The 26,585-nt window shown below is 43.8% G+C and overlaps 1 protein-coding gene across 7 annotated transcripts in view; it reads left to right on the top strand.

The window, feature by feature from the left end:
* Positions 1 to 26,585, top strand: part of EML5 (EMAP like 5) — a 1,317,369-nt gene that overhangs the window by 485,013 nt on the left and 805,771 nt on the right. For all 7 annotated transcript variants that reach the window (XR_013600929.1, XR_013600930.1, XR_013600931.1 and 4 more), the window contains exon 8: positions 15,480 to 15,617. Coding sequence is in view for 4 of the 7 variants with exons in the window: in XM_078660021.1 (XP_078516147.1) it covers positions 15,480 to 15,617 (138 nt within the window). In the remaining 3 variants the exon portion in view is untranslated. The remainder of the gene's footprint in view (positions 1 to 15,479; positions 15,618 to 26,585) is intronic.

Here is a 26,585-nt window from a genome sequence, read left to right as displayed (position 1 = left end):
AAGGACCTAGGCGTAAAATTAGACCCCAATGCCTCTGAACCAGTATACCTGATGGATCAACCTAGTATTAGTAATGAGGTGTGTGAGGAAATCCCTGGGGTTGATGCAGTATCGTTGGCACCCGCTCCATCGACTAAGGAGGAGCTCAGGTCTTGTTTGAGATTAGTTGAGTACATAAGTAAGTTCATTGGTAATTTTCCTAGTCACACAAGCAACATGAGGGAGCTGTTGAAAAAGGGTAGTACCCTTGGGTGTAAGGAGGAGTGCAAAAAGGAATTCAAGTATTTTAAGTCAGCCATATCTAGAGCACCCACATTGGGATTGTTTCATTCCACTGAAAAAATCACACTGACCACAGAGACCAGTAATAGGGGCCTAGGGGCGTCACTCACTCAAAGGATTGGCGGATGCGGAAGAGTAATTGCAGACTGCATGTATAAGTTGCCAATACAAGGAGATGACAATGCGGGTGGGCCACCAAATGAAGTCATTTTTGCAATGGAACATCCGGCTATTAGTAAGGAGGAGTGGGAGAAGGATTCCCAAAGAGACCCGGACTTAAAGGAACTGTGGAAGTTGGTTGAGGAAGGGTGGCCTGAGCACAATAGTGAGTTAGCGGGAAACCTCAAACCTTTTTGGGCAGTGAGGAATGAAATATCCAGCAAGAATGGTCACATTTGTAGAGGGAACAAGGTCATTCCCCCGGGTGGCATGAGAAACAGGATCATTGTGTTAGCACATGAGGGTCATCCGGGAAGGAGCGTGATGAAGTGTATAGTGAGACTACACTATTGGTTCCCAAGCATGGATGTGTTGGTGGAGAGCATGGTAGAAGACTGTGGAGCATGTAGTAGAAGTGAGAATCAAAAGTGGTACATAAGGCCCCCCTCACTCCAGTAGTAGTTCCAAGTAAACCTTGGGACAAGTTGGGGTGACATATAGGGCCCATGATTTTACTCAATGCCAACCAGTGGTTATGGTTGTACAGTTAAATTACCATCCTTATTGTATCAGTACCAAGTTGTCCCCTCAATAGTTACACAGTATTGGTAGCAATCCTGAAGAAGCTCTCTGTCGCACAATGGGTAGTGGTCTATGATCTGCTGTAGGTTGAGCAAAAGTGTCATCCTTCGTAAAACCTGTAAGGATACTGATAGTGAACTATAACTCATTATTGCTGGAAGACGGAAGCACTGGAAGCTTAGACATTGTAAGTGTCTGCTCCGACGTGTGTGTGTGCCTACGGACATTGGCAAAGGAAATTTTGGATGCTATTTAACCGGACAGTCAGGAGACCAGAATGAGCAGGATGCGCCACCCACCTAAGTGGCAAATAAGACTATGTAACCAGAATGACCAGGATGCGCCACCCACCTAAGTGGCAAATAAGACTATGTAACTTAAGTTGCCTAAATTGTTTCCTCTCCGAGGACTTGTCATATAATTGTTTATCCTGTACAGAGGGAGATGTGTTGTAACCTTATCTAGTTTGCCATTTCATAATGGTATGTTCCAAACCCCCTTCCCTCCCACCCCGCGTTATCTGTTCCATGGAATGTTGGCAGGGCGTCTATGATAGAACGTTCACTGAAGGGAGCGGAGTGCATGAGACAGGACGTGAATAAACCAGCTCTTCCATACCTCCGTGTGGTTGTGCTTTATTACTACAAATCTGTACTCCATGTACTTCCATCCTCCAGTACTAAGGAGTTATTATTCACACTCTGTATCCTTGCAGGTTTAGAGAAGGAGGACACTTTAGCTCGACCCACAGCAGGTCTCTTGACCACCACCCACTGGCCCACATAGAACTTCTTGGATGATGTTCCCCATTTTTGGTCGTACCTGGTTTTGTACTCCTTTTGGTGTAGTTCCACCTTGTCTTTCACAGACTGCCTGTCCACCCATACAGGACTATTCCCATTCAACCAATTTGGGTTAAGCTTGGACCCAGGGTTTCTCCCTTTGAGAGACACAAATGGAGACACCCCTGTCACTGCATTGGGGGCAGAATGATACGACCATAGAGTTTTCCTCACTGCCTCCTCTACTGGTTCACACATAGTAACAGCCATTTGAATGGAACTCTTTACCATCCTGTTTGCCCTCTCCACCATACCGTTGGCTTTGGGACAGTAAAGGGGTGTTTTTATGTGAGAGATGGCTAAATCAGATAGAAATTTTTTCATGACTTCTGACGTAAATTGGACCCCATTGTCAGTCACAAGGGAACTGGGGATACCTTCAGTAGCGAATAATTCCTTCAGGAATTCTATCATATCCTGAGTGGTTATAGAGTGGACAAACTTGGTGCTGATCCAATGTGAATGGTAGTCTATCATCACAAACATGAATCTCTGGTTGGCTCTAAGGAAATTCATGGGCCCGATTATGTCAAGTCCCAACTTGTCCCACGGTTTACTGGGAACCTCTACAGGAATAAGGGGGGCTTTGTGTACAATTTTAGATTTGTCACTCCTGCCACACGCTTCACAATTCTTGACCATGCTTTCTACCAATCCATCCATACCTGGGAACCAATAGTGTTGTCTCACTTTACTCTTTGTCATACTTCTTCCTGGATGACCCTCATGTGCAAGCACAATGATCCTGTTTCTCATTCCCACGGGGGGAATGACCTTGCTCCCTCTCCACAGCTGACCATTCATGCTGGATATTTCATCCTTCACAGACCAATAGGGTCTGAGGTTCTCAGTTACATCTCTATTGTGCTCAGGCCACCCTTTCTCAACAAATTTCATAAGATCCTTTAATTCTGGGTCATTTAGGGAATCATTCTTCCATTCCTCTTTACCAATGGCTGGAAGTTCCACTGCAAGTATAGTTTCATCTGGTGGTTCACTTACACTGTCTTCACCTTTTATGGGCAACCTAGACATACAATCTGCAATGGTATTCTTCTCACCAGCCACGTAACACATAGTGAAATTGTACCCTTGTAATGCCAGTACCCATTTGGCGATACGTGGAGTGGCTCTCTCCAAATTCTTAGTTGAGAATAGGGGAATTAATGGTTTATGGTCAGACCTTAATGTGAAAGGGATACCCCACAGGAAGAATTTGAAGTGGATTATAGCCCAATAACACGCTAAGGCTTCCCGCTCAATGGTGGAGTAATTAGATTCAGGGTCCTTAAGTGTTCTGGAGGCGAATGCAATTACCCTTTCGCATCCACCATTGGTTTGGGTGAGGGATGCCCCTAAGCCCTTGCTGCTAGCATCTGTAGTGAGAGTGGTCTTTTCATTGGGATCGAACGTCCCCAAAGTGGGTGCTCTTGCGATGGCTGCTTTAATGTACTTAAATTCCTTCTCGCACTCCTCACACCACTTAAAAATGCAATTTTTCTTTAGGAGTTCTCTCATGATACTTGTGTGACTGGAGAAATTCTCCACAAACTTGCTCATGTACTCGACCAAACCCAGGAAGGATCTGACCTCCTCTTTGGTAGACGGAGAGGGAGCAAGGGATACAGCATCTACCAAACTGGTTTTTGGTTTTATCCCTTCCCCGGATATGGTATGCCCAAGGTAGGTCACAGATTTGACTCCTATCTTACATTTGTCCTTTTGTGTAGTAAAACCAGCTTTACTCAATTTACATAAAACTACTCTTAAGATAGAGTTATGCTCGCACTCAGAGTCCCCATAAATCAATATGTCGTCCTGGAAACACAGAACCTTACTGAGGTCTTCCAGGATGTGTTGCATTATGCGTTGGAAAACCGCCGCCGCGGACGCCAACCCGAAAGGCATACGATTATACTGGTATGCTCCGAATGGCGTAATGAAGGAGGTAAGGTTCTTGGACTCCGGATGGAGGGCCACCTGATGGTATGCCGCCGAGAGATCCAATACACTGAAGAATTTGGCACCCTTTATGACACTGAGCATCTCATTTATTCTAGGGAGAGGATGCCTCTCTACCCAGATGTTGGCGTTGAGATCCCTAAGATCCACACATAAACGAATCCCTTTGCCACCACCTTTGGAAGCGACCACAATGGGGGCCAACCACTCAGAACTCTCAATTTTTTCAATAACCCCCAAGGACTCCAATTTCTCCAACTCCTTTTTAAGGGAATCTCTCACCACCAATGGCACGGATCTGGCTCTGTGTACCGTGGGCTTGCAATGTTTTTTGAGTTTTATTTTATGAAGGAATCCCTTTAACAAGCCTAACTCACTGGAGAATACTTCAGGGAACTCCTCACACACCTCATTGCCAATATTGGGTAGCTCAACCAAATAGACAGGTTCTGCGGCGTTTGGGTCTAATCTTATGCCTAGATCCTTTTGATGTCTCCATCCCAACAAGCACGAACCTTTCTTGGTTAGGTACACTTTACCCACAGTAGCTCTATCTTTAAATCTGATGTGCATAACAATCATTCCTACCACAGGTATGGTATCATGGTTATAACCACCCGGGTTGATGTCAGTGGGTAAGACTTCATAAACCTTGTCGACAGACTTGGCCTTGAATGTGGTTTCATCTATAAGGGTGTACGGTGAACAAGAATCCGCATAAACTTTGTACGCCACACCATCAAGCAATATTTCACATTCTGGATAGCTACATCCAGTATTTTCCAACAACTCATTAACCATAAACACTATGTCCTCCTTTGGTTCCTCATCATTCCAAATCATATGGGTCATTTCTTTCTTAATATCATGACACACTTTGAATTTGTTAGAATAAAACACAGCAAGCAGAATAGTTGAAGAGCTGGTTTAATCACGTCTTGGTCTCTCGCACACCAGCGCCTCACCGAACGTTCTATCTCAGACGCCCTGCTAACATTCCAGAGCGCTGATAACACGGGAAGGGGAGGGGTGTTGGAGCATACCATTTAGACAGCCATTAAAAAGGAGATTACAACACATCTCCCTCTGTACGGAATTAATAACAGTTTACAAACATTTCTCTTGGGAAGAGAAGCTACTAAAACTACCATTTGTATGTCTACTAGGAACAATGGACAAATCATATGAAAGGTCCTTGGAGAGGAAAGGTTACATGGCTTAGGTTACATAGTCCTTTTGCCAACTAGGTGGCTGACGCATCCTGGTCACTCTGTTTCCTTGCATGTCCGATGAGTCATTGTCTGGGGTTTGTTCACCAACAGCCGTTGGTACGCACACATCTGGGCAAGCACACACATTGTCTATACTCCATGTACTTCCATCCTCCAGTACTAAGGAGTTATTATTCACACTCTGTATCCTTGCAGGTTTAGAGAAGGAGGACACTTTAGCTCGACCCACAGCAGGTCTCTTGACCACCACCCACTGGCCCACATAGAACTTCTTGGATGATGTTCCCCATTTTTGGTCGTACCTGGTTTTGTACTCCTTTTGGTGTAGTTCCACCTTGTCTTTCACAGACTGCCTGTCCACCCATACAGGACTAATCCCATTCAACCAATTTGGGTTAAGCTTGGACCCAGGGTTTCTCCCTTTGAGAGACACAAATGGAGACACCCCTGTCACTGCATTGGGGGCAGAATGATACGACCATAGAGTTTTCCTCACTGCCTCCTCTACTGGTTCACACATAGTAACAGCCATTTGAATGGAACTCTTTACCATCCTGTTTGCCCTCTCCACCATACCGTTGGCTTTGGGACAGTAAAGGGGTGTTTTTATGTGAGAGATGGCTAAATCAGATAGAAATTTTTTCATGACTTCTGACGTAAATTGGACACCATTGTCAGTCACAAGGGAACTGGGGATACCTTCAGTAGCGAATAATTCCTTCAGGAATTCTATCATATCCTGAGTGGTTATAGAGTGGACAAACTTGGTGCTGATCCAATGTGAATGGTAGTCTATCATCACAAACATGAATCTCTGGTTGGCTCTAAGGAAATTCATGGGCCCGATTATGTCAAGTCCCAACTTGTCCCACGGTTTACTGGGAACCTCTACAGGAATAAGGGGGGCTTTGTGTACAATTTTAGATTTGTCACTCCTGCCACACGCTTCACAATTCTTGACCATGCTTTCTACCAATCCATCCATACCTGGGAACCAATAGTGTTGTCTCACTTTACTCTTTGTCATACTTCTTCCTGGATGACCCTCATGTGCAAGCACAATGATCCTGTTTCTCATTCCCACGGGGGGAATGACCTTGCTCCCTCTCCACAGCTGACCATTCATGCTGGATATTTCATCCTTCACAGACCAATAGGGTCTGAGGTTCTCAGTTACATCTCTATTGTGCTCAGGCCACCCTTTCTCAACAAATTTCATAAGATCCTTTAATTCTGGGTCATTTAGGGAATCATTCTTCCATTCCTCTTTACCAATGGCTGGAAGTTCCACTGCAAGTATAGTTTCATCTGGTGGTTCACTTACACTGTCTTCACCTTTTATGGGCAACCTAGACATACAATCTGCAATGGTATTCTTCTCACCAGCCACGTAACACATAGTGAAATTGTACCTGTGTAATGCCAGTACCCATTTGGCGATACGTGGAGTGGCTCTCTCCAAATTCTTAGTTGAGAATAGGGGAATTAATGGTTTATGGTCAGACCTTAATGTGAAAGGGATACCCCACAGGAAGAATTTGAAGTGGATTATAGCCCAATAACACGCTAAGGCTTCCCGCTCAATGGTGGAGTAATTAGATTCAGGGTCCTTAAGTGTTCTGGAGGCGAATGCAATTACCCTTTCGCATCCACCATTGGTTTGGGTGAGGGATGCCCCTAAGCCCTTGCTGCTAGCATCTGTAGTGAGAGTGGTCTTTTCATTGGGATCGAACGTCCCCAAAGTGGGTGCTCTTGCGATGGCTGCTTTAATGTACTTAAATTCCTTCTCGCACTCCTCACACCACTTAAAAATGCAATTTTTCTTTAGGAGTTCTCTCATGATACTTGTGTGACTGGAGAAATTCTCCACAAACTTGCTCATGTACTCGACCAAACCCAGGAAGGATCTGACCTTCTCTTTGGTAGACGGAGAGGGAGCAAGGGATACAGCATCTACCAAACTGGTTTTTGGTTTTATCCCTTCCCCGGATATGGTATGCCCAAGGTAGGTCACAGATTTGACTCCTATCTTACATTTGTCCTTTTGTGTAGTAAAACCAGCTTTACTCAATTTACATAAAACTACTCTTAAGATAGAGTTATGCTCGCACTCAGAGTCCCCATAAATCAATATGTCGTCCTGGAAACACAGAACCTTACTGAGGTCTTCCAGGATGTGTTGCATTATGCGTTGGAAAACCGCCGCCGCGGACGCCAACCCGAAAGGCATACGATTATACTGGTATGCTCTGAATGGCGTAATGAAGGAGGTAAGGTTCTTGGACTCCGGATGGAGGGCCACCTGATGGTATGCCGCCGAGAGATCCAATACACTGAAGAATTTGGCACCCTTTATGACACTGAGCATCTCATTTATTCTAGGGAGAGGATGCCTCTCTACCCAGATGTTGGCGTTGAGATCCCTAAGATCCACACATAAACGAATCCCTTTGCCACCACCTTTGGAAGCGACCACAATGGGGGCCAACCACTCAGATTGTGCTATGCACGCGTGGGTTCGAATCCCATCCTCGTCGCCAATTTGTTAGAATAAAACACAGCAAGCAGAATAGTTGAAGAGCTGGTTTAATCACGTCTTGGTCTCTCGCACACCAGCGCCTCACCGAACGTTCTATCTCAGACGCCCTGCTAACATTCCAGAGCGCTGATAACACGGGAAGGGGAGGGGTGTTGGAGCATACCATTTAGACAGCCATTAAAAAGGAGATTACAACACATGAGCAGAAGAACTTTTAGTAAAAAGCTGGCCTTTTAGTTCAGTCTGGACTGTTCCCACTGGAGCAGGGTCAAGCCTGATTTGCATATGGCTAGGTCAAACTGAGGTGGCATGGTGTGCAAAATGATGATGCACTGGGATGCGGCCCCAAGTAATTGCGAGTAGCTGTGATTAATTCATGCATTCCGTCCATCACCTTTTTGTATTCTTAAATTTGAACATTTAGGCAGATGTCAGGATGTCCACACCCAAGTCACAATATTAAAGCTAAAATGAGGATACAGGAAACAGCTAGATTTTAAGAGCACTTTGAATCGTTGGGGAGGTACAAGATAATTTGCAGTGTGTTTCAGGGCTTGAGCATGAAATAGAACAAAGTGCTGTCAACCATCCAGGTTTGAAAAAATTGAGGACACATTTCCCAGGAATCTTTGATAAACAGGATAGCGGTGCCCAGGAGACTTGTTGCATAGGACGACACGGTTAGCATGGAATTATTGCAATCTACTTCGGAGCTACCTACAAGACTAATTTATATTCATCCGATTTGTTGAAATATTATGCTGTGAAATGCAAAATCTAGTGTAGTGCGATTCATGGTCGCCACTTCAACCTCACCAGTTTCAAACTTCACCAGCCGTCTCCAGTCTATTTTAAGAATATCACTAGGACAACATCAGTGAATTGCTGCCCAAATTAACCATCTTCCCCTCGATATGATCTCAATCCATTTACAGGGAATAACGTGATGTTTTCACTGTCCATGATGTGCAACATATTTTAGGGAGGATGGGCTGGCATTGCACTTTTTGTCGACATTGGGAGCGCATTGAATAGTTTACTTGTGAAAAGGGCATACAAATGATCTTTTGAGTGCTTTACCTTAACACAAATGTATATAACAAAGAAGCGTGTGCAATAGAGCTGCACATCTCATAACTGTTCCCTACCTCTCTAGCAGAAATAGTAATCATTTTCTCATTTGTTCAACATGAGTGTAGTCTACAAAGCTCTGTCACTAAGCAACCGTAAATGACTCTGGCGGAAGGCGCAGCTAAGAGTTTCGCAAATCGCTTACAGGAAAGAGCCTGAGGAAAGCTCCATGAAATCTTGGCATCCATGTAGAAATAAAACCGCACTCTCTGCAGAATATGTTAAAACAGCAGTTCTCTAAAAACTCTCATTTTTTTTATTTCTTAACTGCATTTAGCATATACTTTAAAATAGCGTAAGTACATTCTCAAAAATACTTCATCAATATTTTCTAAAGAGAAGCACTCTTCAAGCACCAATCTCAGGCTGGCTTGTGGAAAGTTGCATCTAAGTGTGTGGAGTGATTCGCATTTGCATGTATTTATTTATTTATTTATTTATACCTTCTGATTTATTATTTATTTATGTGCATACGTTTCCTTTATTGCTAAGCATTTGAGGCAGTTGTGCCTTTGGGTATCATGCATCAAGCATTTTTGCCTTCACAACCAGGCCGATTCGCAGAATCGGCCAGGTTGGAACGCAAACAATGCTTTTCCGATGTAGTAAACCCAATTTTGCGATTTGGTAACCTGTTACAGAATCACAAAATGGCTTTGCATTTCACTATTATTAAGCGGGGTGTTTAGGGCATCCCTTCCTAATACCGAATCACATCGGTATGTAGGAACCGTTATACAGTCGCAAAACATTCGCATTTTACCACCTACTTAAAGTAGGTGGTAACCCATTCGTAAATGGGAAGGGGTCCCTAAGGGTCCCCTTCCCCTTTGTGAATGTTTTTTACAGTGTTTTTTAAGAGCAGGCTGTGGTCCCACGAACCACTGCCTACTCTTAAAAAATGAAAAAACTTTTCATTTTACTATTTGTAAAGCATTTAATTTTCCTTTAAGGAAACGGGCTGCTGTACAAAAAAATTGCTTTATTTAAAAGCAATCACCTACATGGTGGTCTGCTGACCTCCGCAGGCCACCATCCTTGTGATTTTTGCAATTTCTAGGGAGTCGCAAATTGCGATCTACCTCATTAACAGGGGCGAAATACAAACCCCTGCAGCCCCTGTGGTGTGGTGGCCCCCTCAGCACTGTACTGTGCCTGAGAACTCTGGATAAAATGCGGAGTGGGGGCCCCCTCCGTATGCCTTGCAGGGGACCCCTTAAACTTTTGTTACACCAGTGCTCCTTAATATTAATGAGGTAGAGCGATTTGCGAACCTCTAGGAATCGCTATCTGAAACTCTTTGAGTTTCATACATTGTAAATTGCGATTACCTATTTGTGATTCTCAGGAATTCGCAATTAGGTATTTTCAATTTTCAATTTTGATCCATGTAGCCCTCAGTCTTTTCACTACCCATGCAGAAGTTGGCATTTAAAGTAAGGCCTTCACCAGGTGAGCAGGAAAACATTGTGTACCACACTCTGACCATCTATACTTAAATAGAGAGACAGTAGGATAAAGAAACACAGCTGAAAGTGATGCCACATATGTTTCATCCAGAAATGTGACTCAGGAAGTGGCTGCGATAAGGGCTGGGAGTATGTAGGGACTTCCCTGTTTGATCCGTGGGTCCGAAGAGGTCATGTGGGAAAGTAGTGAGGTGCCACCCAGGCACAAGAAGTATTCTAAGCTGATGGAGTCTTCAACGTGAGAAGACCAATGAGGTCTTTTAGCAGACACACTTCTTGCACTGAATTGGCCTAGAATGAATCGAAAAATCTCATCTGTCTGGTCTATCCACTTTGTCTATGGGTGTTGCGGCTTAAAAAAGGCTGTAGGACCAGCTGTGCTTGCTGCACAGGCAGGTGCTGGCAGTATTGGAAGCCTCTACAATAACCACAGAGGGAGCAAAACTGCTGGCGAAACTCACTTGAGGTAACCCTACTAACTTTAATGAGATTTTCATAAGACTCAGAGGTGCACTGTAAATTATTGTTGCAGTCAGATGTCCTCTCGGTTCAAGAGGGAACCAATAGCATGCCAAAGAGGCACAGCATAGCGTCACAGAACTCTTAAATTCATTGAAAGGGGAGAGGATGTAGCCTGATAGCTAGAGCAGTAGCCCTCGAAGCTGGGGAACCGAGTTCGAGTATCGGCAGGGACGCTCAACTTCCTGTGATTCTGGGAAAATCACTTAATCTCCCCGTGCCTAGCAAAATGGTGCTTATGTAAAGCGCTTTGATACCTTCTGGTCAAGTTTGTGCTATATAAAACTCTGGAAAAAAATTGCAATGTGGCCAAAGGCCTAGTATACTCAGGGTGCCCCGGGAAGAAAGTTGTAATCGTCTCTGAAGGAGATCAACTTCTGGTGCGAGACCATGGGACACGTTTGTGCCCTCACACCTTCTCAGTAACTCAAGATTGGCAGGAATGAGCCGAGGCCCATGTGGACCTCTTGTGCTTCTTTTTGTACTTCGTCAGGGTCTTAGACCACGATGCAGATCTACCATGGGAACGATTTTGTGAGCGAGAATGAGACCTTCCCAATAACTTCGACTGGTCAACGCGTGGAGTCTTCCAGTTTGTCTCAAGGTCTCGGATGGACTACAGATTCGTCATGGTGCAGTCACTACAAGCCTTGGAGTCAAGGTCGACCCCAAGCACCAAAGACAAATCTGGTTGGTATCTGTCACAGGCATTTGCTTGCAACATTCCCTACACGGTTTGAACTATGTGATTTTAGGGGGTGACATTGTCCTTGCAACACTTGTAGTGGGGTAAAATTTCAAGAACATTGTCTTGTGAAAGACATGGAATCAGCGTCTGGGGGAATGGAAAGAAAGGAACTGACATCAGCATGCTGGGAGGCATCTAATATGCCACTCCACCCTTCACTTCCGGAGTGGAACGATGTTTGCATGGAGCCACATGACATTACCTACTCATGCGTAGGAGTACTGTGTGAAAATTTCCAGATCCAGTCTGACACCTGGGGAACAATCAAAAGGTGAGAATCTGCAGTTAGAGTATCCCCAGAAAACAGCATTACTGAAGGTAACTTGATCAACCAACTTCATGCAAACTGTACAAGAGGCATGCCGCAGCTTCACAGCAGTAAAGAAAAAACTTAAAAAACTGGATACCCTGTGTGGCTGAGATTCCAGTGGGAAAAAAACGAATTTTTTTCCTAGACCCACAAAGAGCTTCTGAGTGTGCTAAACAGCTTAAACCAATATGGCATCTGGATGCTCTCCTGGCGTTTGCCACACACTGATAGAAGCACGGAACATAATGCAGATTAGCTGAAAGGACAGTTCAACCTTACAACAGGACAAGATGCTGAATTTAGGTTGATTTCATTTTATGCACCTATTACGTCTTCCTTCTATTTACTTCAGATAAAGAAGCGTAGACATAGAGTCAGATATTGTGAGGTGAGGAATGGGATCATGATTAAGCAAATATGATACACGTGGGCTTCCAGATCAATAATGTATCATAGTCCATCTGAGAGAGAGTTACTGGTGAATTCACGAATCATTACTTTACTTGGTATGTTACTGATAAATTGGGATTTGATTGTGGCGAATGATGTAATGTGGGTCGATTGGGGATCTATGTGGGAGCATGATGGGGAGGAAGATGACAATACATATGTTTTGAAGTTGATTAAAAGTGCTTACAGCATGTTTTTAAAATGTGGCTATTGAAATTGATAAGCAGCTCACAACTGAGTTATACAGTTCAAACTTGCTTACAGCTACAGAGACATGGTTATGCATGCAGATAAAATAAGGGTTAATTATGTCACTTGGAATGTGAGTGGATTGAAAAATCCATGCAAAATGGGCGGGTACTTTCATTTCTAGATCGCCATAAGGTATATATTGCCCTTATTCAGGAGACCCACCTCACTTGGCAGATGGAACACTGATCCACAAATAAATAGGAAGCATATTGCTGTTTTGCATCGTACTCCTAATATGTCAGAGAGGGCGCTATATTGATTAAAAAAGAAACACCCTTCATATTAACTGAGGTGATAGCTGACCGGGAAGGTCACTACGTAATAGCACTGGGGAGGCTGCAGGAAAAGGCACTTACACTTCTGAATATATATGGACCAAATGTAGATTTGCCAGCCTTCTTTGAAGTACCCACAGCTAGACAAACAACCTCTACAAGTGGCCCGCTTCTTTGCGGACAGGAATTTAATATTAGACTAGATTCCTTACCTGATACACATCATTACACATGGCACAGCTCACTTGGGGATTAAATTGCTGCAAATAATCCTGGGACTTAACCAATTAGATATCTGGAGAGCTCGCTTTACAAATGATAGAGTATACGTTTGTCATTCCACCAGACACAATGCGTTTTCTAGAATAGATTTTTGGCTAATCTCCCAAAACATGAGTAATTAGACCTCGACTATCACACATGTTGCTCATACACTCTCATACCGTTCCCCAGTGTATATTTCAATTACCCTTCTGGACAGCTGTGTTCCCTGTCACTTCCTGTCAGAGGCACTGTTAGACTGAGTATTCAAACAAGAAGTATGTGAAACTATTTTGGAGTTTGTTTTTCAACAGTGCTGAAACAGGACCAGATCCCAGGGTAGTATGGGATGCCTTTAAGGCATACATTAGAGGAATTTGCATGGTTAAACAAAGAGGGATGCCTAGGCCATTTAGGCACACTATTGCTAATCCTGAATCAGAGCTAAGGCAATTGGAGGTATTATACGTCATAAACTCCACTGGCAGTATACAACCTAAGATATTGAAACTTAAATGTGAGTATACAGATGCAAATGGCGGGGAAAAAAGATACTTGGGTAAACATGCTATGGCACTTGGGTATGGGAAGGGGGAAAGTCCTGGCAGGACTCTTGTGGGAATGATGCAAGTCTCCAAAACGTTAATGAGGTTGTGAAAGTAATAATGGTCAAGGTAGAAAAGTATAGGATATTACGGACATCCTTTGATAATTTACCTACTTCTACACAAACTTGTACGCTAAGCACACAACATGCTTGGAAGATGAGCTTGATGGATGTATATTGTAGGTGTGGCTTGAAGACCCTCTTAGAGAATACCTGGTGCACAGATACAAGAAGGGGACATTAAACAATTTATGCCTCAGCTCTCGGGAGGAAAAGCTCCAGTAAACATCTGCGTTATAGTGGAGTTCTAAAGGAATATGCAGTATTCTGGCACTACATCTTTTACACATGTATGAGGAAGCAAGCAAAGGGGGACACTCCCACCTGTTATGTGGGAGGTATTAATAACAATTCCTAAACCCGATAAGGCCCCTGTGTACTGTACATCATACTGCCCTCTGTCCCTGATCAATTTGGATAACAAGATTTTAACTAAAATACTTGCTGTGCACATAATGTCACTGATGCCGCAACTAAACGTGTTAATCTTTTCTGGTGTAGTGAAGTCCGATGCTTTGTGTTTGCAGCTGTGGGCTGGCTGGTTCTTTCCAGAGAATTTTGACACTGAGATGTCTAGTGGGGAATACAGAATCAGCAGTACAGGGTACAAGGGGAGAGGCATCAAATTTGTGGACCACAGAGTTGTGGGTTGTTGGGGGAATGCATTTGGTGGGGGTGAGGATAAGAAATAAGGGTAGAAAAACACTGAGAAAACTGGGTTTATATGAAATTGGAATCCTTTAGTGTTGGTAGAAGAAGGGTAAGAAAGAGCTCCTTGGTATTAGATAATTGGGTAAGGAAATGACGAGGAGAGTAGGTAGTGTGGAGCGGAAATGGGGTGAGGAAATTGGAGTAGTCAATCGTTGGGACGGTGGGGTAAAGGGGTAAGTGTTTTGAAAAATGGAAGAACAGGATTTGAGCTTTGTTAGAAAGTCAGTGCATAGGGAGGGGCATGGGCACAGTGAGAGGCAGGTCATAAAGTCGCAAAAACAGGGTAGAGGAAGAGCAAGAAGAGTGGAATGAAGTCAAACATGAGATGGAGGGGTGAACTGACTAAGAAGAAATGTAGAATCTCATAGACGAGAGGAAGTACAGCGTGAAGTCGATGGGAGGGAAAAAAATAACAGAAAGGTTAAAAAAAGATAGGAGAAAAGGCAAAAAGGACAACGCTTCAAAGTGGTAAAGGAACAAAAGAAAACGAGGCAGGACAGATGCTGCTGCCTGTGCTCTAAGACATTCCAGAGAGCTGCTCCTTCTACTGATAAACCCCCAGTACTTGCCTCTGGTTCTTCTGTCTTCATTCAGAGTATTTGGGGACCAGGACCAGCCTTAAACCTTCCAACTATTCCTCTTTCCCTCTACCCAAAACCCTCTCTGATTCTTGCAGAACCAATGCCATCACCCATGGCGGAAACCTATGCGTTCACTCCTTATGCTGGCTATGTCCTCATCCTAGTGAAGCACAAGAGCCCAGTATGAATGAGATGCATAGGCTGCTCTCCTTCCAACCCTGTCCTAGCCCCCTATATGCACAAGCTCCCACCTTCTTCTCCAGTGGGAGTGCACATCTATATCTCCTTTAGTCTTCCTATGTTAGCACAGCTGCGGAACATTGTAATTATATATTTTTTTTAAGTATTTCTGCATTCCTTTTTACTTTCAGAAACATATTTTTTTCTAAAGAGACTTTTAAAAATTGATCTCTAAAGTTCTTTGTAGCATAAAATGTTGCAACATTCAATAAATGATTCATCGTTGGGATGTGCAGGATTAAATATTGTGCTCTGTTTCATCCATAGAATATGGAGTCTGATCGATCATGCCCTGATTGCACGATGCAATATGGAGGAGCCGATTCGCTGTGCCGCAGTCAGCACTGATGGTATCCACATTGCTCTTGGGATGAAAGATGGGTCTTTTACTGTCCTTCGAGTCAGGTATGCTTCAAAAATGGGGGTACAGTCTGTGCCTTTGCCCTATGCTGGAGTTGTGTTTGACTAAGAAAGATTCATTGGCTATTCATACTCATATGTTGTGCTCTACAAATCCCGTAATAATAATTGTGGCTTTAAGGGTATTTAGGCTGCTCTGTTTTGTAAGATAATCAAAGCAAATACTTATTAAAATTGATTGGATTAATGTTGAATTTCAGAAGGTAATCTGGCGGAAGTGAAGAGATCTGGTATATTGCTGGCACACAAATTGACACAATATTGTTATTTTTCTTCTGGTAATTTAGTTATCATTTTAGGGACAATACCAGTTGCCATTGTTTTCAATGAGATAGTAATGATGCGCCAAAAGAGGAGTAATTGTTCCATAGCTCACTTACCATCCAAATCCTCAACCTCCAGAGTCCACGCCACTGAATTTTACTCACAGACAATATGCAGATAACCTGCTCCCTGCAGCTGTTCAAGATCACCCTGACTGATCATCTTCTGTGACTGGAGCACCACATCAACTAACGCCCCAGCTCTGTTTCTGAAGTACACAGACTTATAGATCAATGTATGAAAAGGGGGCACAGATTGTATGATATGCATATTTTTTTTTAATAAAATCTTTTTATTAACAAACCCAAAATAAAAGCATCAGGTGACAATCAACATCATTACAATAATCATATGTACGTTGCAATATATCAAATTATACATGTAGGATTTTCTTAGGGATCATGGAGACTCCAGCGCTACAGTATCTTCATGCACAGTCGGAGGAGTACAGATATCCCCTCTGTAGCTATTCCAAGCGCCCCAAACGTCCCGGGTCGACCCCTGGCCAGATACATCGACCTCTCCCTAAACATACACCAGTCTAAATCCTCCATCCATTTCCCCATCTGAGGTACATGACTGGCACCCCACAGCTGCGCGATGTTACGCTTCGCAATCATGCATGCCAGAGTCACCCATTGCTTCCCATGTGCTGTAAGGTCGGAAGGCTCCCAGACATTCAATATACAACGTCGGGTCTCCAACAGTACTTCCACTCCCAGCACCTCTCGAAACTTTTCATGAATCTTGACCCAATATTGTTGTATTTCCGTACAATGCCATAAAATATGCATGAACGTTCCGGTCTCTCCACACCCCCTCTGGCACCTCCCATCCTCCGTCAAGCCCATCCGCACCAATCAAGGTCCTGTTATGTAAGACCGGTGCAATATTTTTTAATTGCACCAGCCGAAGTCTCATTTGGATAGCCACTGTTTTGGGGAGGACACTGCCTCCCTCCAGTCTTCATCATCTAGGACTAGGCCATCGTCAACCTACTGCTCTCTAATCGTTACCAGCGGATCCGCTGTGTGGTTAATCAATTTATCGTAAATCCGCGAAATCGTTTTGGTGGAAAGATGACGTCTAGCACCCGATCTTCTAATGGGGAAGCCTCTGGAGGCGTAGTGCCCCGGGGGATATTTGCCAATAGGGCATGTCTCATCTGGAGGTACCGGTATTGCTCACTCTCATGCAGCTGGTGGCTTTCCCGCAGGGCGTCAAAAGTAAGGATCCCGTCTTTCCCCCACATATCCTTGACCCTTGAGATCCCGATGAGATCCCATCTGTCAAAGCCCTTTGTCTTCCACAGGTTACCCAATCCTTCCGAACTCCACAACGGAGTAGCCAATGTAATCCTCCCATTCCACTTAAGATACCGGTTAGTCACATGCCACACCTGAACTGCATGTGCTGCCAGTCCAACAAGGGAAACCCGGCCCATTCTAGCATAGAGGGCTCTCGTATAGTATCGACCTGGCATCTGGCCTCGACCCATCGCATACCCGGGGTCCAGGGGCGACCCGTAGATCGCATGATTAATCGCCGCCAACTGAGAGGCCCAGTAGTACTTACGGAGGTCAGGCAAACCGATCCCTCCGTCATACCAGGGTAAAGTGAGCTTGGAAAATACAATACGCGGTCTGCCTTCTCAGAGGAGCTACTGCTGGAGGGACTCTATTTCCTTGAAATAGGAAGGAGGTACAGGGTCCATTGTATTCTGAAGTGCGTATAAAAACCGGGGCAAGGCCATCATTTTAAACAGTGCAGCGTGACCCAACAGGGAGAGCGGCAACTCCCTCCATCTTGCCACATCTCGCCGGAATCTAGCCAAGGGGGGCCCCAGATTATTATCATACCGTAGCTTCGGATCCATGCTCACAAAGATCCCCAAATATCGAAAACCAACCGACATCCAGAGGGTCACCGCATGATATGCATATATTAAGTTTATCTACACTCAATTTAACACTATCTCCAGTGCCTCTAAACATACCCACTCATACTGGTTCCTTTTGCCACCTGCTTTACTGTGTTTCTGGATAGAAATGTTGTTAACTTAAATACTAAATATTAAATGCCATTTGTAGGGTTAAATATATTTTATTTGTCATGTTGTCGTATTACAAACCTTTGAGCAAGGACCTTCATGAGAATGTCGAAGCATACATTGCATTTTTGTATAACAATAAGCAGAAAAAGAGATACCCGCTTTTCAACCCACCACCTTCAACCTGCCCCCTTCAACCTCCCCCACACCTGGTACCAATTGCTCAATGTCTAACATGGACTCCGTGTCTATGTCTGCGTAAAGGTAATTTATTGTGGGGCATCCCCTTGTGCAGGTTGAGGTGGGTCCGTAAGCCTCAGTATACGCAAATACCGGGGACAGGTCAGTTTGCGGAATTCCTGAGAGAGTAGTGATATGAGCCGGTGCCATGTAGTATGAAAAGTATTGCTTCGCCCTTCCAGTGTAAGGCTGAGCCTTTCCATCCCCAGGACCCCCCATAGGTGATGCAGCCAGTTAAATGCAATTTTTAGACAAGATTTCAGACATTTAGGTTTTAAGGGTGCCTTTGGTGGACTAAACCACGAATTAAAAGTGCCATTATGGACCTAGAGAACTGCGCTACTAAAGGCTTCAGATTGCTCCCGAAACGTTTCCACTGCTGAAAAAATGGTGCAAACTTGATTGACATTCTGCCCTCTCTTGCTTGTCCTCAGAAAGCATCTTTTAGGAGGACTGCCGGTGAGAAACAGTAGGCAAAGGGTTAGACTGAACTCCTTAATGACTTTAGCTCTACATCTAGAAAAGAAATTCTGAGCCAAAACCTTAGAGGTTATTGCTGGTGAATAGATGAATAAGGTCAGAGAGAGAGGAAGACCAAGAAAGCCCTATTCTTTTTTATATGCGCCAAAATTCTGAACATAGGTTAAGTAATATTATGTAAATGTACATGTAAACGTAGGAAAACTAAAACATACACAGAATGATTATTTAAAATCAGGACAGAGAAGGCAGCTAGGTAGAGTTCGCTTCACAACAGCTGCGGCCCGTGCAGGTAACAGCGGTGGGGCTGCGTGAGGGGGGATTTCAAGGGAGGATGGCGAGGGAAAATTAATTATTTATTTAATTTTCCCTCTGCATCGTCCCTCAAAATCCCCCCTCACGCGGCCCCACCGCCCCACCACTGTTACCTGCTCTACTTAACAAAGATTTTACTATGAGATGGTCTGGTCTATTCCTGGTTTAAGTGTGCCCGAATCCAGAGTTTCAGGCAGTGATTCACACCTGCTCATATGAGAGGTAGAACCGAGCTGAAAGGTTGGGAGGTGCTAGTGTACAGACGCAGAAAATGAGTGAGGAGGTAAGAGAGTCTGTAGGAACAGCTGATCATGATGTAGGCAGAGAACGTCAGGATCACAAGCAAGGCTGAAAGTTGAGAATATAGATGAAGAAGACAGAAAGTAGAGCTGAATAAGTTCCGATTGTCCGTTTTAGTCTTAAAGAATGATCCAAAGTTGGTTTATGATAGTAATAATAATAATATCCACATTTGTAAAGCGCACAATCACCCGTTAGGGTCTCTAGGCTCTGGGGGCCGTCGGGAAGATTAAGCAAGCTATTGCCCAGAGTCACATGGTGCTGGGCTAATCTGCAGCCTGTGCCAGGGATCGAACCGTGATCCCCAGATTCCGGAGTCAGTCGCCCTGGCCGCGGCGCCACACCTCTTACTGATCTTGTTGGTTGTTGTGAGCTCCATAAGTGCGACTGTTATGCCTAGGCATGGTTCCCGTGCTTCTTGTGCCACAGGACTCAAGCTATACCTCACTAAGACCTATGTAGGCCGAAACTGGTCTGGTTTCTTGTGTTTTCATCTGAGTGGGACTTTGGCTGGTAGTTTGGTCTGGCAGTTCCCAATGATGGTCTAGAGTTGCATAGCGGGTGAAAACAATGTACTGAAATGCGGCCCCAGAGATTCCCAGATGCTGAGAATAATGCAAGCATTTCTTTCATCTTCTTCTCGTTGGCACATTTGGCATGTTTCTGTACATAATTATGTAGGGCATGGATCTTGTGTGGGCCAGTAACTCTTGCACACAAATATATTCACTGTGCGATGTGGGTGCATACAGCAGAGGCATCAGAGTGACTAATGCTCAAACTTTGCATTCCCTAAAATGAATTGCTTTTTGCTAGCAGTTTAGGTATCCATGAAGAATAGCTCTTAGTAAGCACAATTAAACAATAGCATGTCTGATTTGCATAGCAGTCAGGAATTTGACATATGCAATAAGCATGCGAGTCAAATTCTTCTTCAAAGTTCTGCTTAATATCTTTCTCTGGGTCAATGATTTTGTTCAGTCGTCTTTGTGTGGTATGCTTTGTGGTGCTGTAGTGGAAATCAGTGCACGCTAGTTGGGTGAACACATGCCAGTTGTATAAAAGAATCACACTCTGTTTTGAAAAGCTAAATGTATAAGATATAAAGCAGTACTTTTCGTATGCACTAATTACTAAGTCACATTCTCTTCTACAATAGCTGAAATATTGTTGTCTTACTTTCTCATTTACCAAAAATCTTTGTTCTTTGTCCATGGAAAGGCAAATCTATCAAAATATTTTTGTAATGCATGTTCCTGTTGTTGTCCGCATTGGTAAGATTTTCTCAACATTGGGTAACTAGATTTATTAATCTTTCAGAGTTGTATTTCTTTATGTGTATATTTAGTATAACACCGGAAGATATAACTCAAGAGTGGCAGCTCAGGTCCTCTCAACCAGCTGAGATAAACTGTCTGGGATCGTTGCTATAGTTCTAATGGCATTAACATGACTAACCTTAAGCATTGTCCAAAACTAGAAGTAAACATGAGTCTATAATCATGATCTACAGTGCTGCTCAATATAATGGAATTTATTCCAGTCGCATTCATCTGTCGCAGGGATTCTACTGGCAAGCAGAACTGTGCCTTGGGATGTCAGAACGTCAGAATGTAGGCACGGTCTCTCTACCACATCAGTACCGGGCAGCCCAAATCCGGGCTCGTTCAATGTGCTTCACCTGAACTCCTAACCTTCCCAGAGTAACAGGTGATGTTGGCAAACCTAGGATGTAAACCTCTAGTCCTCAAGGGAACTGAGGAAACAGGTCATCACATTTTGTTTCTCACTCATGCATGCCCTTAGTAAATACAGAAAAGACACAATGGAAATGTACAATATATTTATTGGAACTATCGTAGTCTATTATGAAGCAGATGCTCTGCAATTAGTAGGCAAACACATTTAAGCAAAGTAATCAACATTATTATCAGACTCTATACAATGAACAACTCAATCATGTCAAATTATCTATCTGTCTAGGCCTATTCCTACTGTGTAAGCAAAGAAATGTATTAGTGACCTCTGGGTTTAGCAATGAACCCCATACCTGGCGTGCGTTCATTTCAGGACAGGTCTCTCTGCCAGAATTCTCCTGTTTGCCCTCAAAGGGACACACCACACTTTGTATAATAAAACTATTATGTTGGAATGCTGCAACTTGGCTACTGTGTTATGTCTAAAACGTTAGGAGCTGTTGCTGACTGAGCAGAAAACAGTACAACATGGTGTTATGTATTCTAAACGTCCTTGTACAATATATGCAGATGAAATTCCAAGAAAGAGTCACTGAATAACAAAACAACATGTACAGCGTATTTCTAAAATAATGTCACTAAAGTGTTATGTGCTACTGTGCTAGCAGAAGCAGCCTTAAACATCTAATATGCTAAACTAAGGGAGCGCCAAGGAGGGCCCAGATGGGACATCACTACACAAGAATCCACTCATGAAGCCTTAGTCTCTCTCATTAATGCATTTAAGAAGACATTGGGGTTTCCTTCCTTCTTTGTTTGTATACTGCAAATGGAATCAGTCTCTTGCTTTAAACCAAATGCTGTGGGAAGGGCCCATTCAAATTTTCAAATGAGTGGGTAGATGGAGTCAGTAGTCAACATGAAGGAATTATGGTGGAGACGTGCTCTCTTTTTAGTGTACAACTAGTTTAGGTTTGGATATATTTGTATTCATTTTTCATGTGACAAAGGAGAAGAAAAACATTTCCAGCAGTATCCTCTGTCGCAATACACTCCAAGCATCCCCACTGCATATAGCACTTGGCTCTAAAAATGTATTAATTTTTCATCAAGCAATTGCACTCCCTTCTCTCACAGTCCATAAATTCCTTAGCTGGATGGGCCTTGCTTGTGTTGGTAATAGTAGTCACACTTAGTCTTACAGTATGTTCAAGGCCCTCAATAGCATGGGTCATTGGCGGGTTTTTGAAGTCCTGAGTTAGAGACTCTAGTAGTAGCCCCCATTGCATGTGGAACTCTCGTTCCTTTCCCTAGGCCATATTATGCCTTTTTTCTGCACTCAGGAGCCACCAAACCCACCTTGTCCACATGAGAGCGAATAGTATTGTTGCCATTCCTCAAAGTGGCAGGATAGTTTGTTTTGGTGCCAATTGCAAATGGGATATAATATTCCCTTTTTTATTATGTCAAGTGTACATTTCCTCAGCAGACGGAGACCCAAACAAATAACTTTCGGGCACTCCCCGAGGCATGAGCCTGGCACAGTTTCAATGGTCTAGAGTACCATCTGCCAAAATTCTCATAACTGTGGGCAAAACCACAGGATGTAGGTCAGAAAACCAACCTTACCACATCCCCTCCAGCATAGAGTCCTAAGTGTCTCATAGTGCCCAATTTATCAGGTGTCAAGAACCATTGATACAACATTTAGAATAACGTTTCCTTCCCATCCATGTGGCTCGCTCCTGTTTGCGCTGATCAAAATGTCCTCCTACTGGTCTGTGTTTAGTGTTATGTTAAGTTCTCTCACCATATCTCTGTACCGTCCAATCACTATGGGGCCCTCTGCCTAATCCTTTAAAGTGTGTAGTATATGGAAAAGTAATTGTTCCTTTCCCTGATTGAAACAATAGAGCTAAGTAAATGTGAATGGTTTTGCTATGAGCATTACCTGTACTGCCACCCATCTACAATTCTTGTCCTTCCAGAAATCTTTCACCTCAAACCCACAGTTGCTGGAGCTATTCAGGCCTCTAACATTATAAGTAGTGCTTGTTAAGCATGCTGTTGGTGTGGGGTATTGCATGGCAGTACAGTCCCATGGCATAACCGCAGGATGTAGTATTGACTGTGTGGCAGCTGAGTATCCGCACATATACCCCCATTTTAAAGGGTGCCCCTCAACATTAAGCAAATCGATACTTCCCTGAACAGGGAGAACCATGTAACCTTCTAGTAAAGGGACCTGGAACAATGAGCTTTCAAGTAATGGTTTCTAACTAATACAGTTATCAGCATAGTAATGGTGTTGATATCAGATGGACCTCCGTAGATGTGGTCAGGTGGTGCATGCTTTTGTCAGGAGCTGCTTGTTACCCCACCTTCCACAAGGTTGAGTTCTAATGCCTGTGCATGTTGGTCTAATAGCGGTTGCCTCTCCCAACCTCTTCCACCCTCCATCTCATCCCCACAGCCTCTTAGTGTTCTTAGTGTCATGGAGGTGTGTGAAATCTTTGGGCTCTCTCGACTAGTCTGTTTCATGGGGAGTGGAGAACCCGGCCTTATGGGCCGAGCGGCGCAGGGCACGCCTAAGATCTCCGAGTTCACCTGCCTCGACCGTCAGAGACACAGGGCACTCCGTTTGGCGTAGAAAAGTAGTTTTATTAGCTGCAGCTAAGCACAGTTATCCAAGAAGTACCACACAGGTAGGTTCTCAAGAGACTGCCACTTCAATCTGTGGCGCACAGTCTATTATACAACACAAGTTTACAATGACAACTCCCAATATACACAAAACTGAGAAATAGGAATAGTTCGAAAACAAGCTATCAGATGTCTAAAACACACCTTCCTTTCAGACCCCGTGTGCTCTCCTCCCATCAGGATAATCAACACTGGTGCCCGTAATTCGATTTGCAGGTGGCAAAACATGTGTAGAATGCTTCAAAAGAAGAGCTATGTAACAAGAGAACACACGGAGAGAATAGTGAAGGCCAGTTAAATAAGATAAGAATGAGAAGAATGGTGGGACCCAAACAGTGGAGTAAGTCATGGATTAATCAGTCTAGACATGGCTTTGCGAACTCGGCCGGACCCTGACATCAGTGTTGCACACAAGGACAAAGGTTGTTCCTTGGCGAGAAAAACATCGAGCAGCTGAAAGTGGCAGAAAAGACCATTTTCTCCGCGTTAGCCGTGCTGCCTGAGTGAGGCAACATAAAATGGCGACTAAACGCAAAATGGCGCCTGTAGCAGAGGGAGGCTGAAAACTACGTAACCTCAGACCCTCCTTTTGCCATACTCAGGCAAAGCACAAAGGAACCCATTTCAATCTGAGTCAATATCAATGGTCATGAGGTCACTAAGATGTTGTTGCATTATCATCTTAATGTGTTCTGTCTGTTGTGCTACTGGTTTGGAGACACGGATTGTGGCACAAAGTCCACAAATGGCTGGACCACACTGTAGACAAAGACAACAGGAAAAGACGAGTGCTAGGATCAGTCCAAGGAAAGTTAGCACCTTCCATCCCCAAGTGGACAGCAGTCCCCAAAACCATCCTATCACAGACCAATCACCAGTATCTTGGTGGATAGACTCAGAGATGACATGTAGCTTAGAGATGGCTTGGTATACTGTAGGGGCGTTGTCAGGAATATAAATGCAACAACTGGACCCAATCAATTTGCAAACTCCTCCTTTGTCTGCAAGTATTATGTCTAACACCATTCTATTCTGTAAAGTCATAAGCCGATCCGCCTGAAGCTCAGCAGTAAAAATTTTCAAAGCTCCAGAAGATTGTGGCATCAACCACACGGATCAACTGTCTGATATTTTTGCTATTGGCCATCGGACCCCAAAAGGGAAGGAACCCTTTCAAAAAATCCCCTCCTTCTTGCCCTGCTGTATCTTCTGAATCTACCACTCCTCTAGCAACTCTCTTCCTGTGATAATCAGCAGGAGCGGTGTATGTAGGAGGGAGGAGAAAAGCTACATAACATGTTCCCGAGAAGTGTGTAGGAAGCCATGTATAAGCTTTATCATGACAGACGAAATATGTACCTTGTGATGCCACTAATGGTGCGGGTGTAGAAGGAGTATAGACATAAGTGTGGGAACAGTTGCTCCTCACTTGCTTAGTTTTGGTATTCTGGCCATTTATTTGCAAGCACAAACGACCTCGTTGGGGTAGTACCCAAATCGGTGCACAACTCTGTTGCTTGAGCTTGTCAGTAAGGCTAAGAGTATAGCGAGTTATATTCCACCCATCATACGCTCTCTTTTCGTCTTTGGGAATCTTGATGATATCAGCAATCTTTGCCATAGTTACAATGCCCTTTATCAAAGAACTATGACTGAAATCCACTCCACCATTATAGGATCCACCAGAAGGGTATCGAAGTAAATTCTGGTATGCATTGGAAAACATAGCCAGATAGGCCCAAGCAGAACCTTCATATGAGAAGGGGAGGACTAGATACGGCATTCCTCTTTGTGTATTATGTGGTATGAGACCACATACCCAACAGTCAGTAATATTCGCTATCAATTGATGCTGATGTAACAGCTGAATAAACAAATTGTTAATATATTCCATTCTTCTCATTTGCTCGTGATCTGGGAGTGAGTAAAACTTATGCGGTGAAACAGTAGTAGAGGGAGTTAGAGGGACAGAAACGGGAACAGGTACTAACTGCAGGACATGAATAATCCATCCTATGCATGCTAATAAACTACTTAAACCTACTAAAACACATAGTGCTACGCCACAACGACCAAATAATAATTTCTTATAATGAGCTCTCTTCATCATTTTAATATCACTTCCTTTCCCTGCACTATCCATTACTCTAAAGGCGTCGCTCACGATAATCTTCCTTAATCACTTGGCTGTGATTGTTAGCCGTCCTATGACACTGCAAGTCCTGTTGACCTAGTCACTATTCAGGTCACAGCTCAAGACTCCTACCGTGACCCAGCAACTTGATGGATAAGGGAAGGAAAAACTTTTCTTTATTAACAGAATTTAAAAAGTGAAAGTCAAAATTAATTATCCTTAGGAGATCTTTTCCTCAAAATATATCGTCTCTTTCCAAGCGTTGTCTGGTCCTGGAACAAATGTTCGGGATCTGTGGTATTGAGTCTCAGATGAACGGGTACAGCTTCCTGTAGAACATCATCGTCCTCTTTCTCCGAGCTAGTCCAATCCAGGTGTGCACTGCTGAATGGCACGAAACTGGGTACCTGCTCAAACTCACTGTCACCAATACCTTCTCGGATCCACTGGTCATACGGCAAAGGCAATGGTACCCTTTTGCAGTGCACACCGTGGATCCAGTGTCTTTTCCCCAGGACCTTGACAGCTGTACGAGTTGTAAGCAGAACTTGTCTTGGAGGCCCCCAGCGAGGTTCCAGGTTCTTTTTCCTCTGGAAATTCTTCAGACACACCCAGTCCCCAGGCTGGATGGAGTGTCCGGGATCTGAAGAGGCCTCTGGTAAAGCGTTTTGGACCTGTTGACGAATAACATGCAATTTAGTGGTGAGATC

Source organism: Lissotriton helveticus, chromosome 9, assembly GCF_964261635.1.
Source record: "Lissotriton helveticus chromosome 9, aLisHel1.1, whole genome shotgun sequence".
Classification (NCBI taxonomy): domain Eukaryota; kingdom Metazoa; phylum Chordata; class Amphibia; order Caudata; family Salamandridae; genus Lissotriton; species Lissotriton helveticus.
Note: the sequence above shows the minus strand (reverse complement) of the source record. Positions and strands in the feature narration are given on the sequence as shown.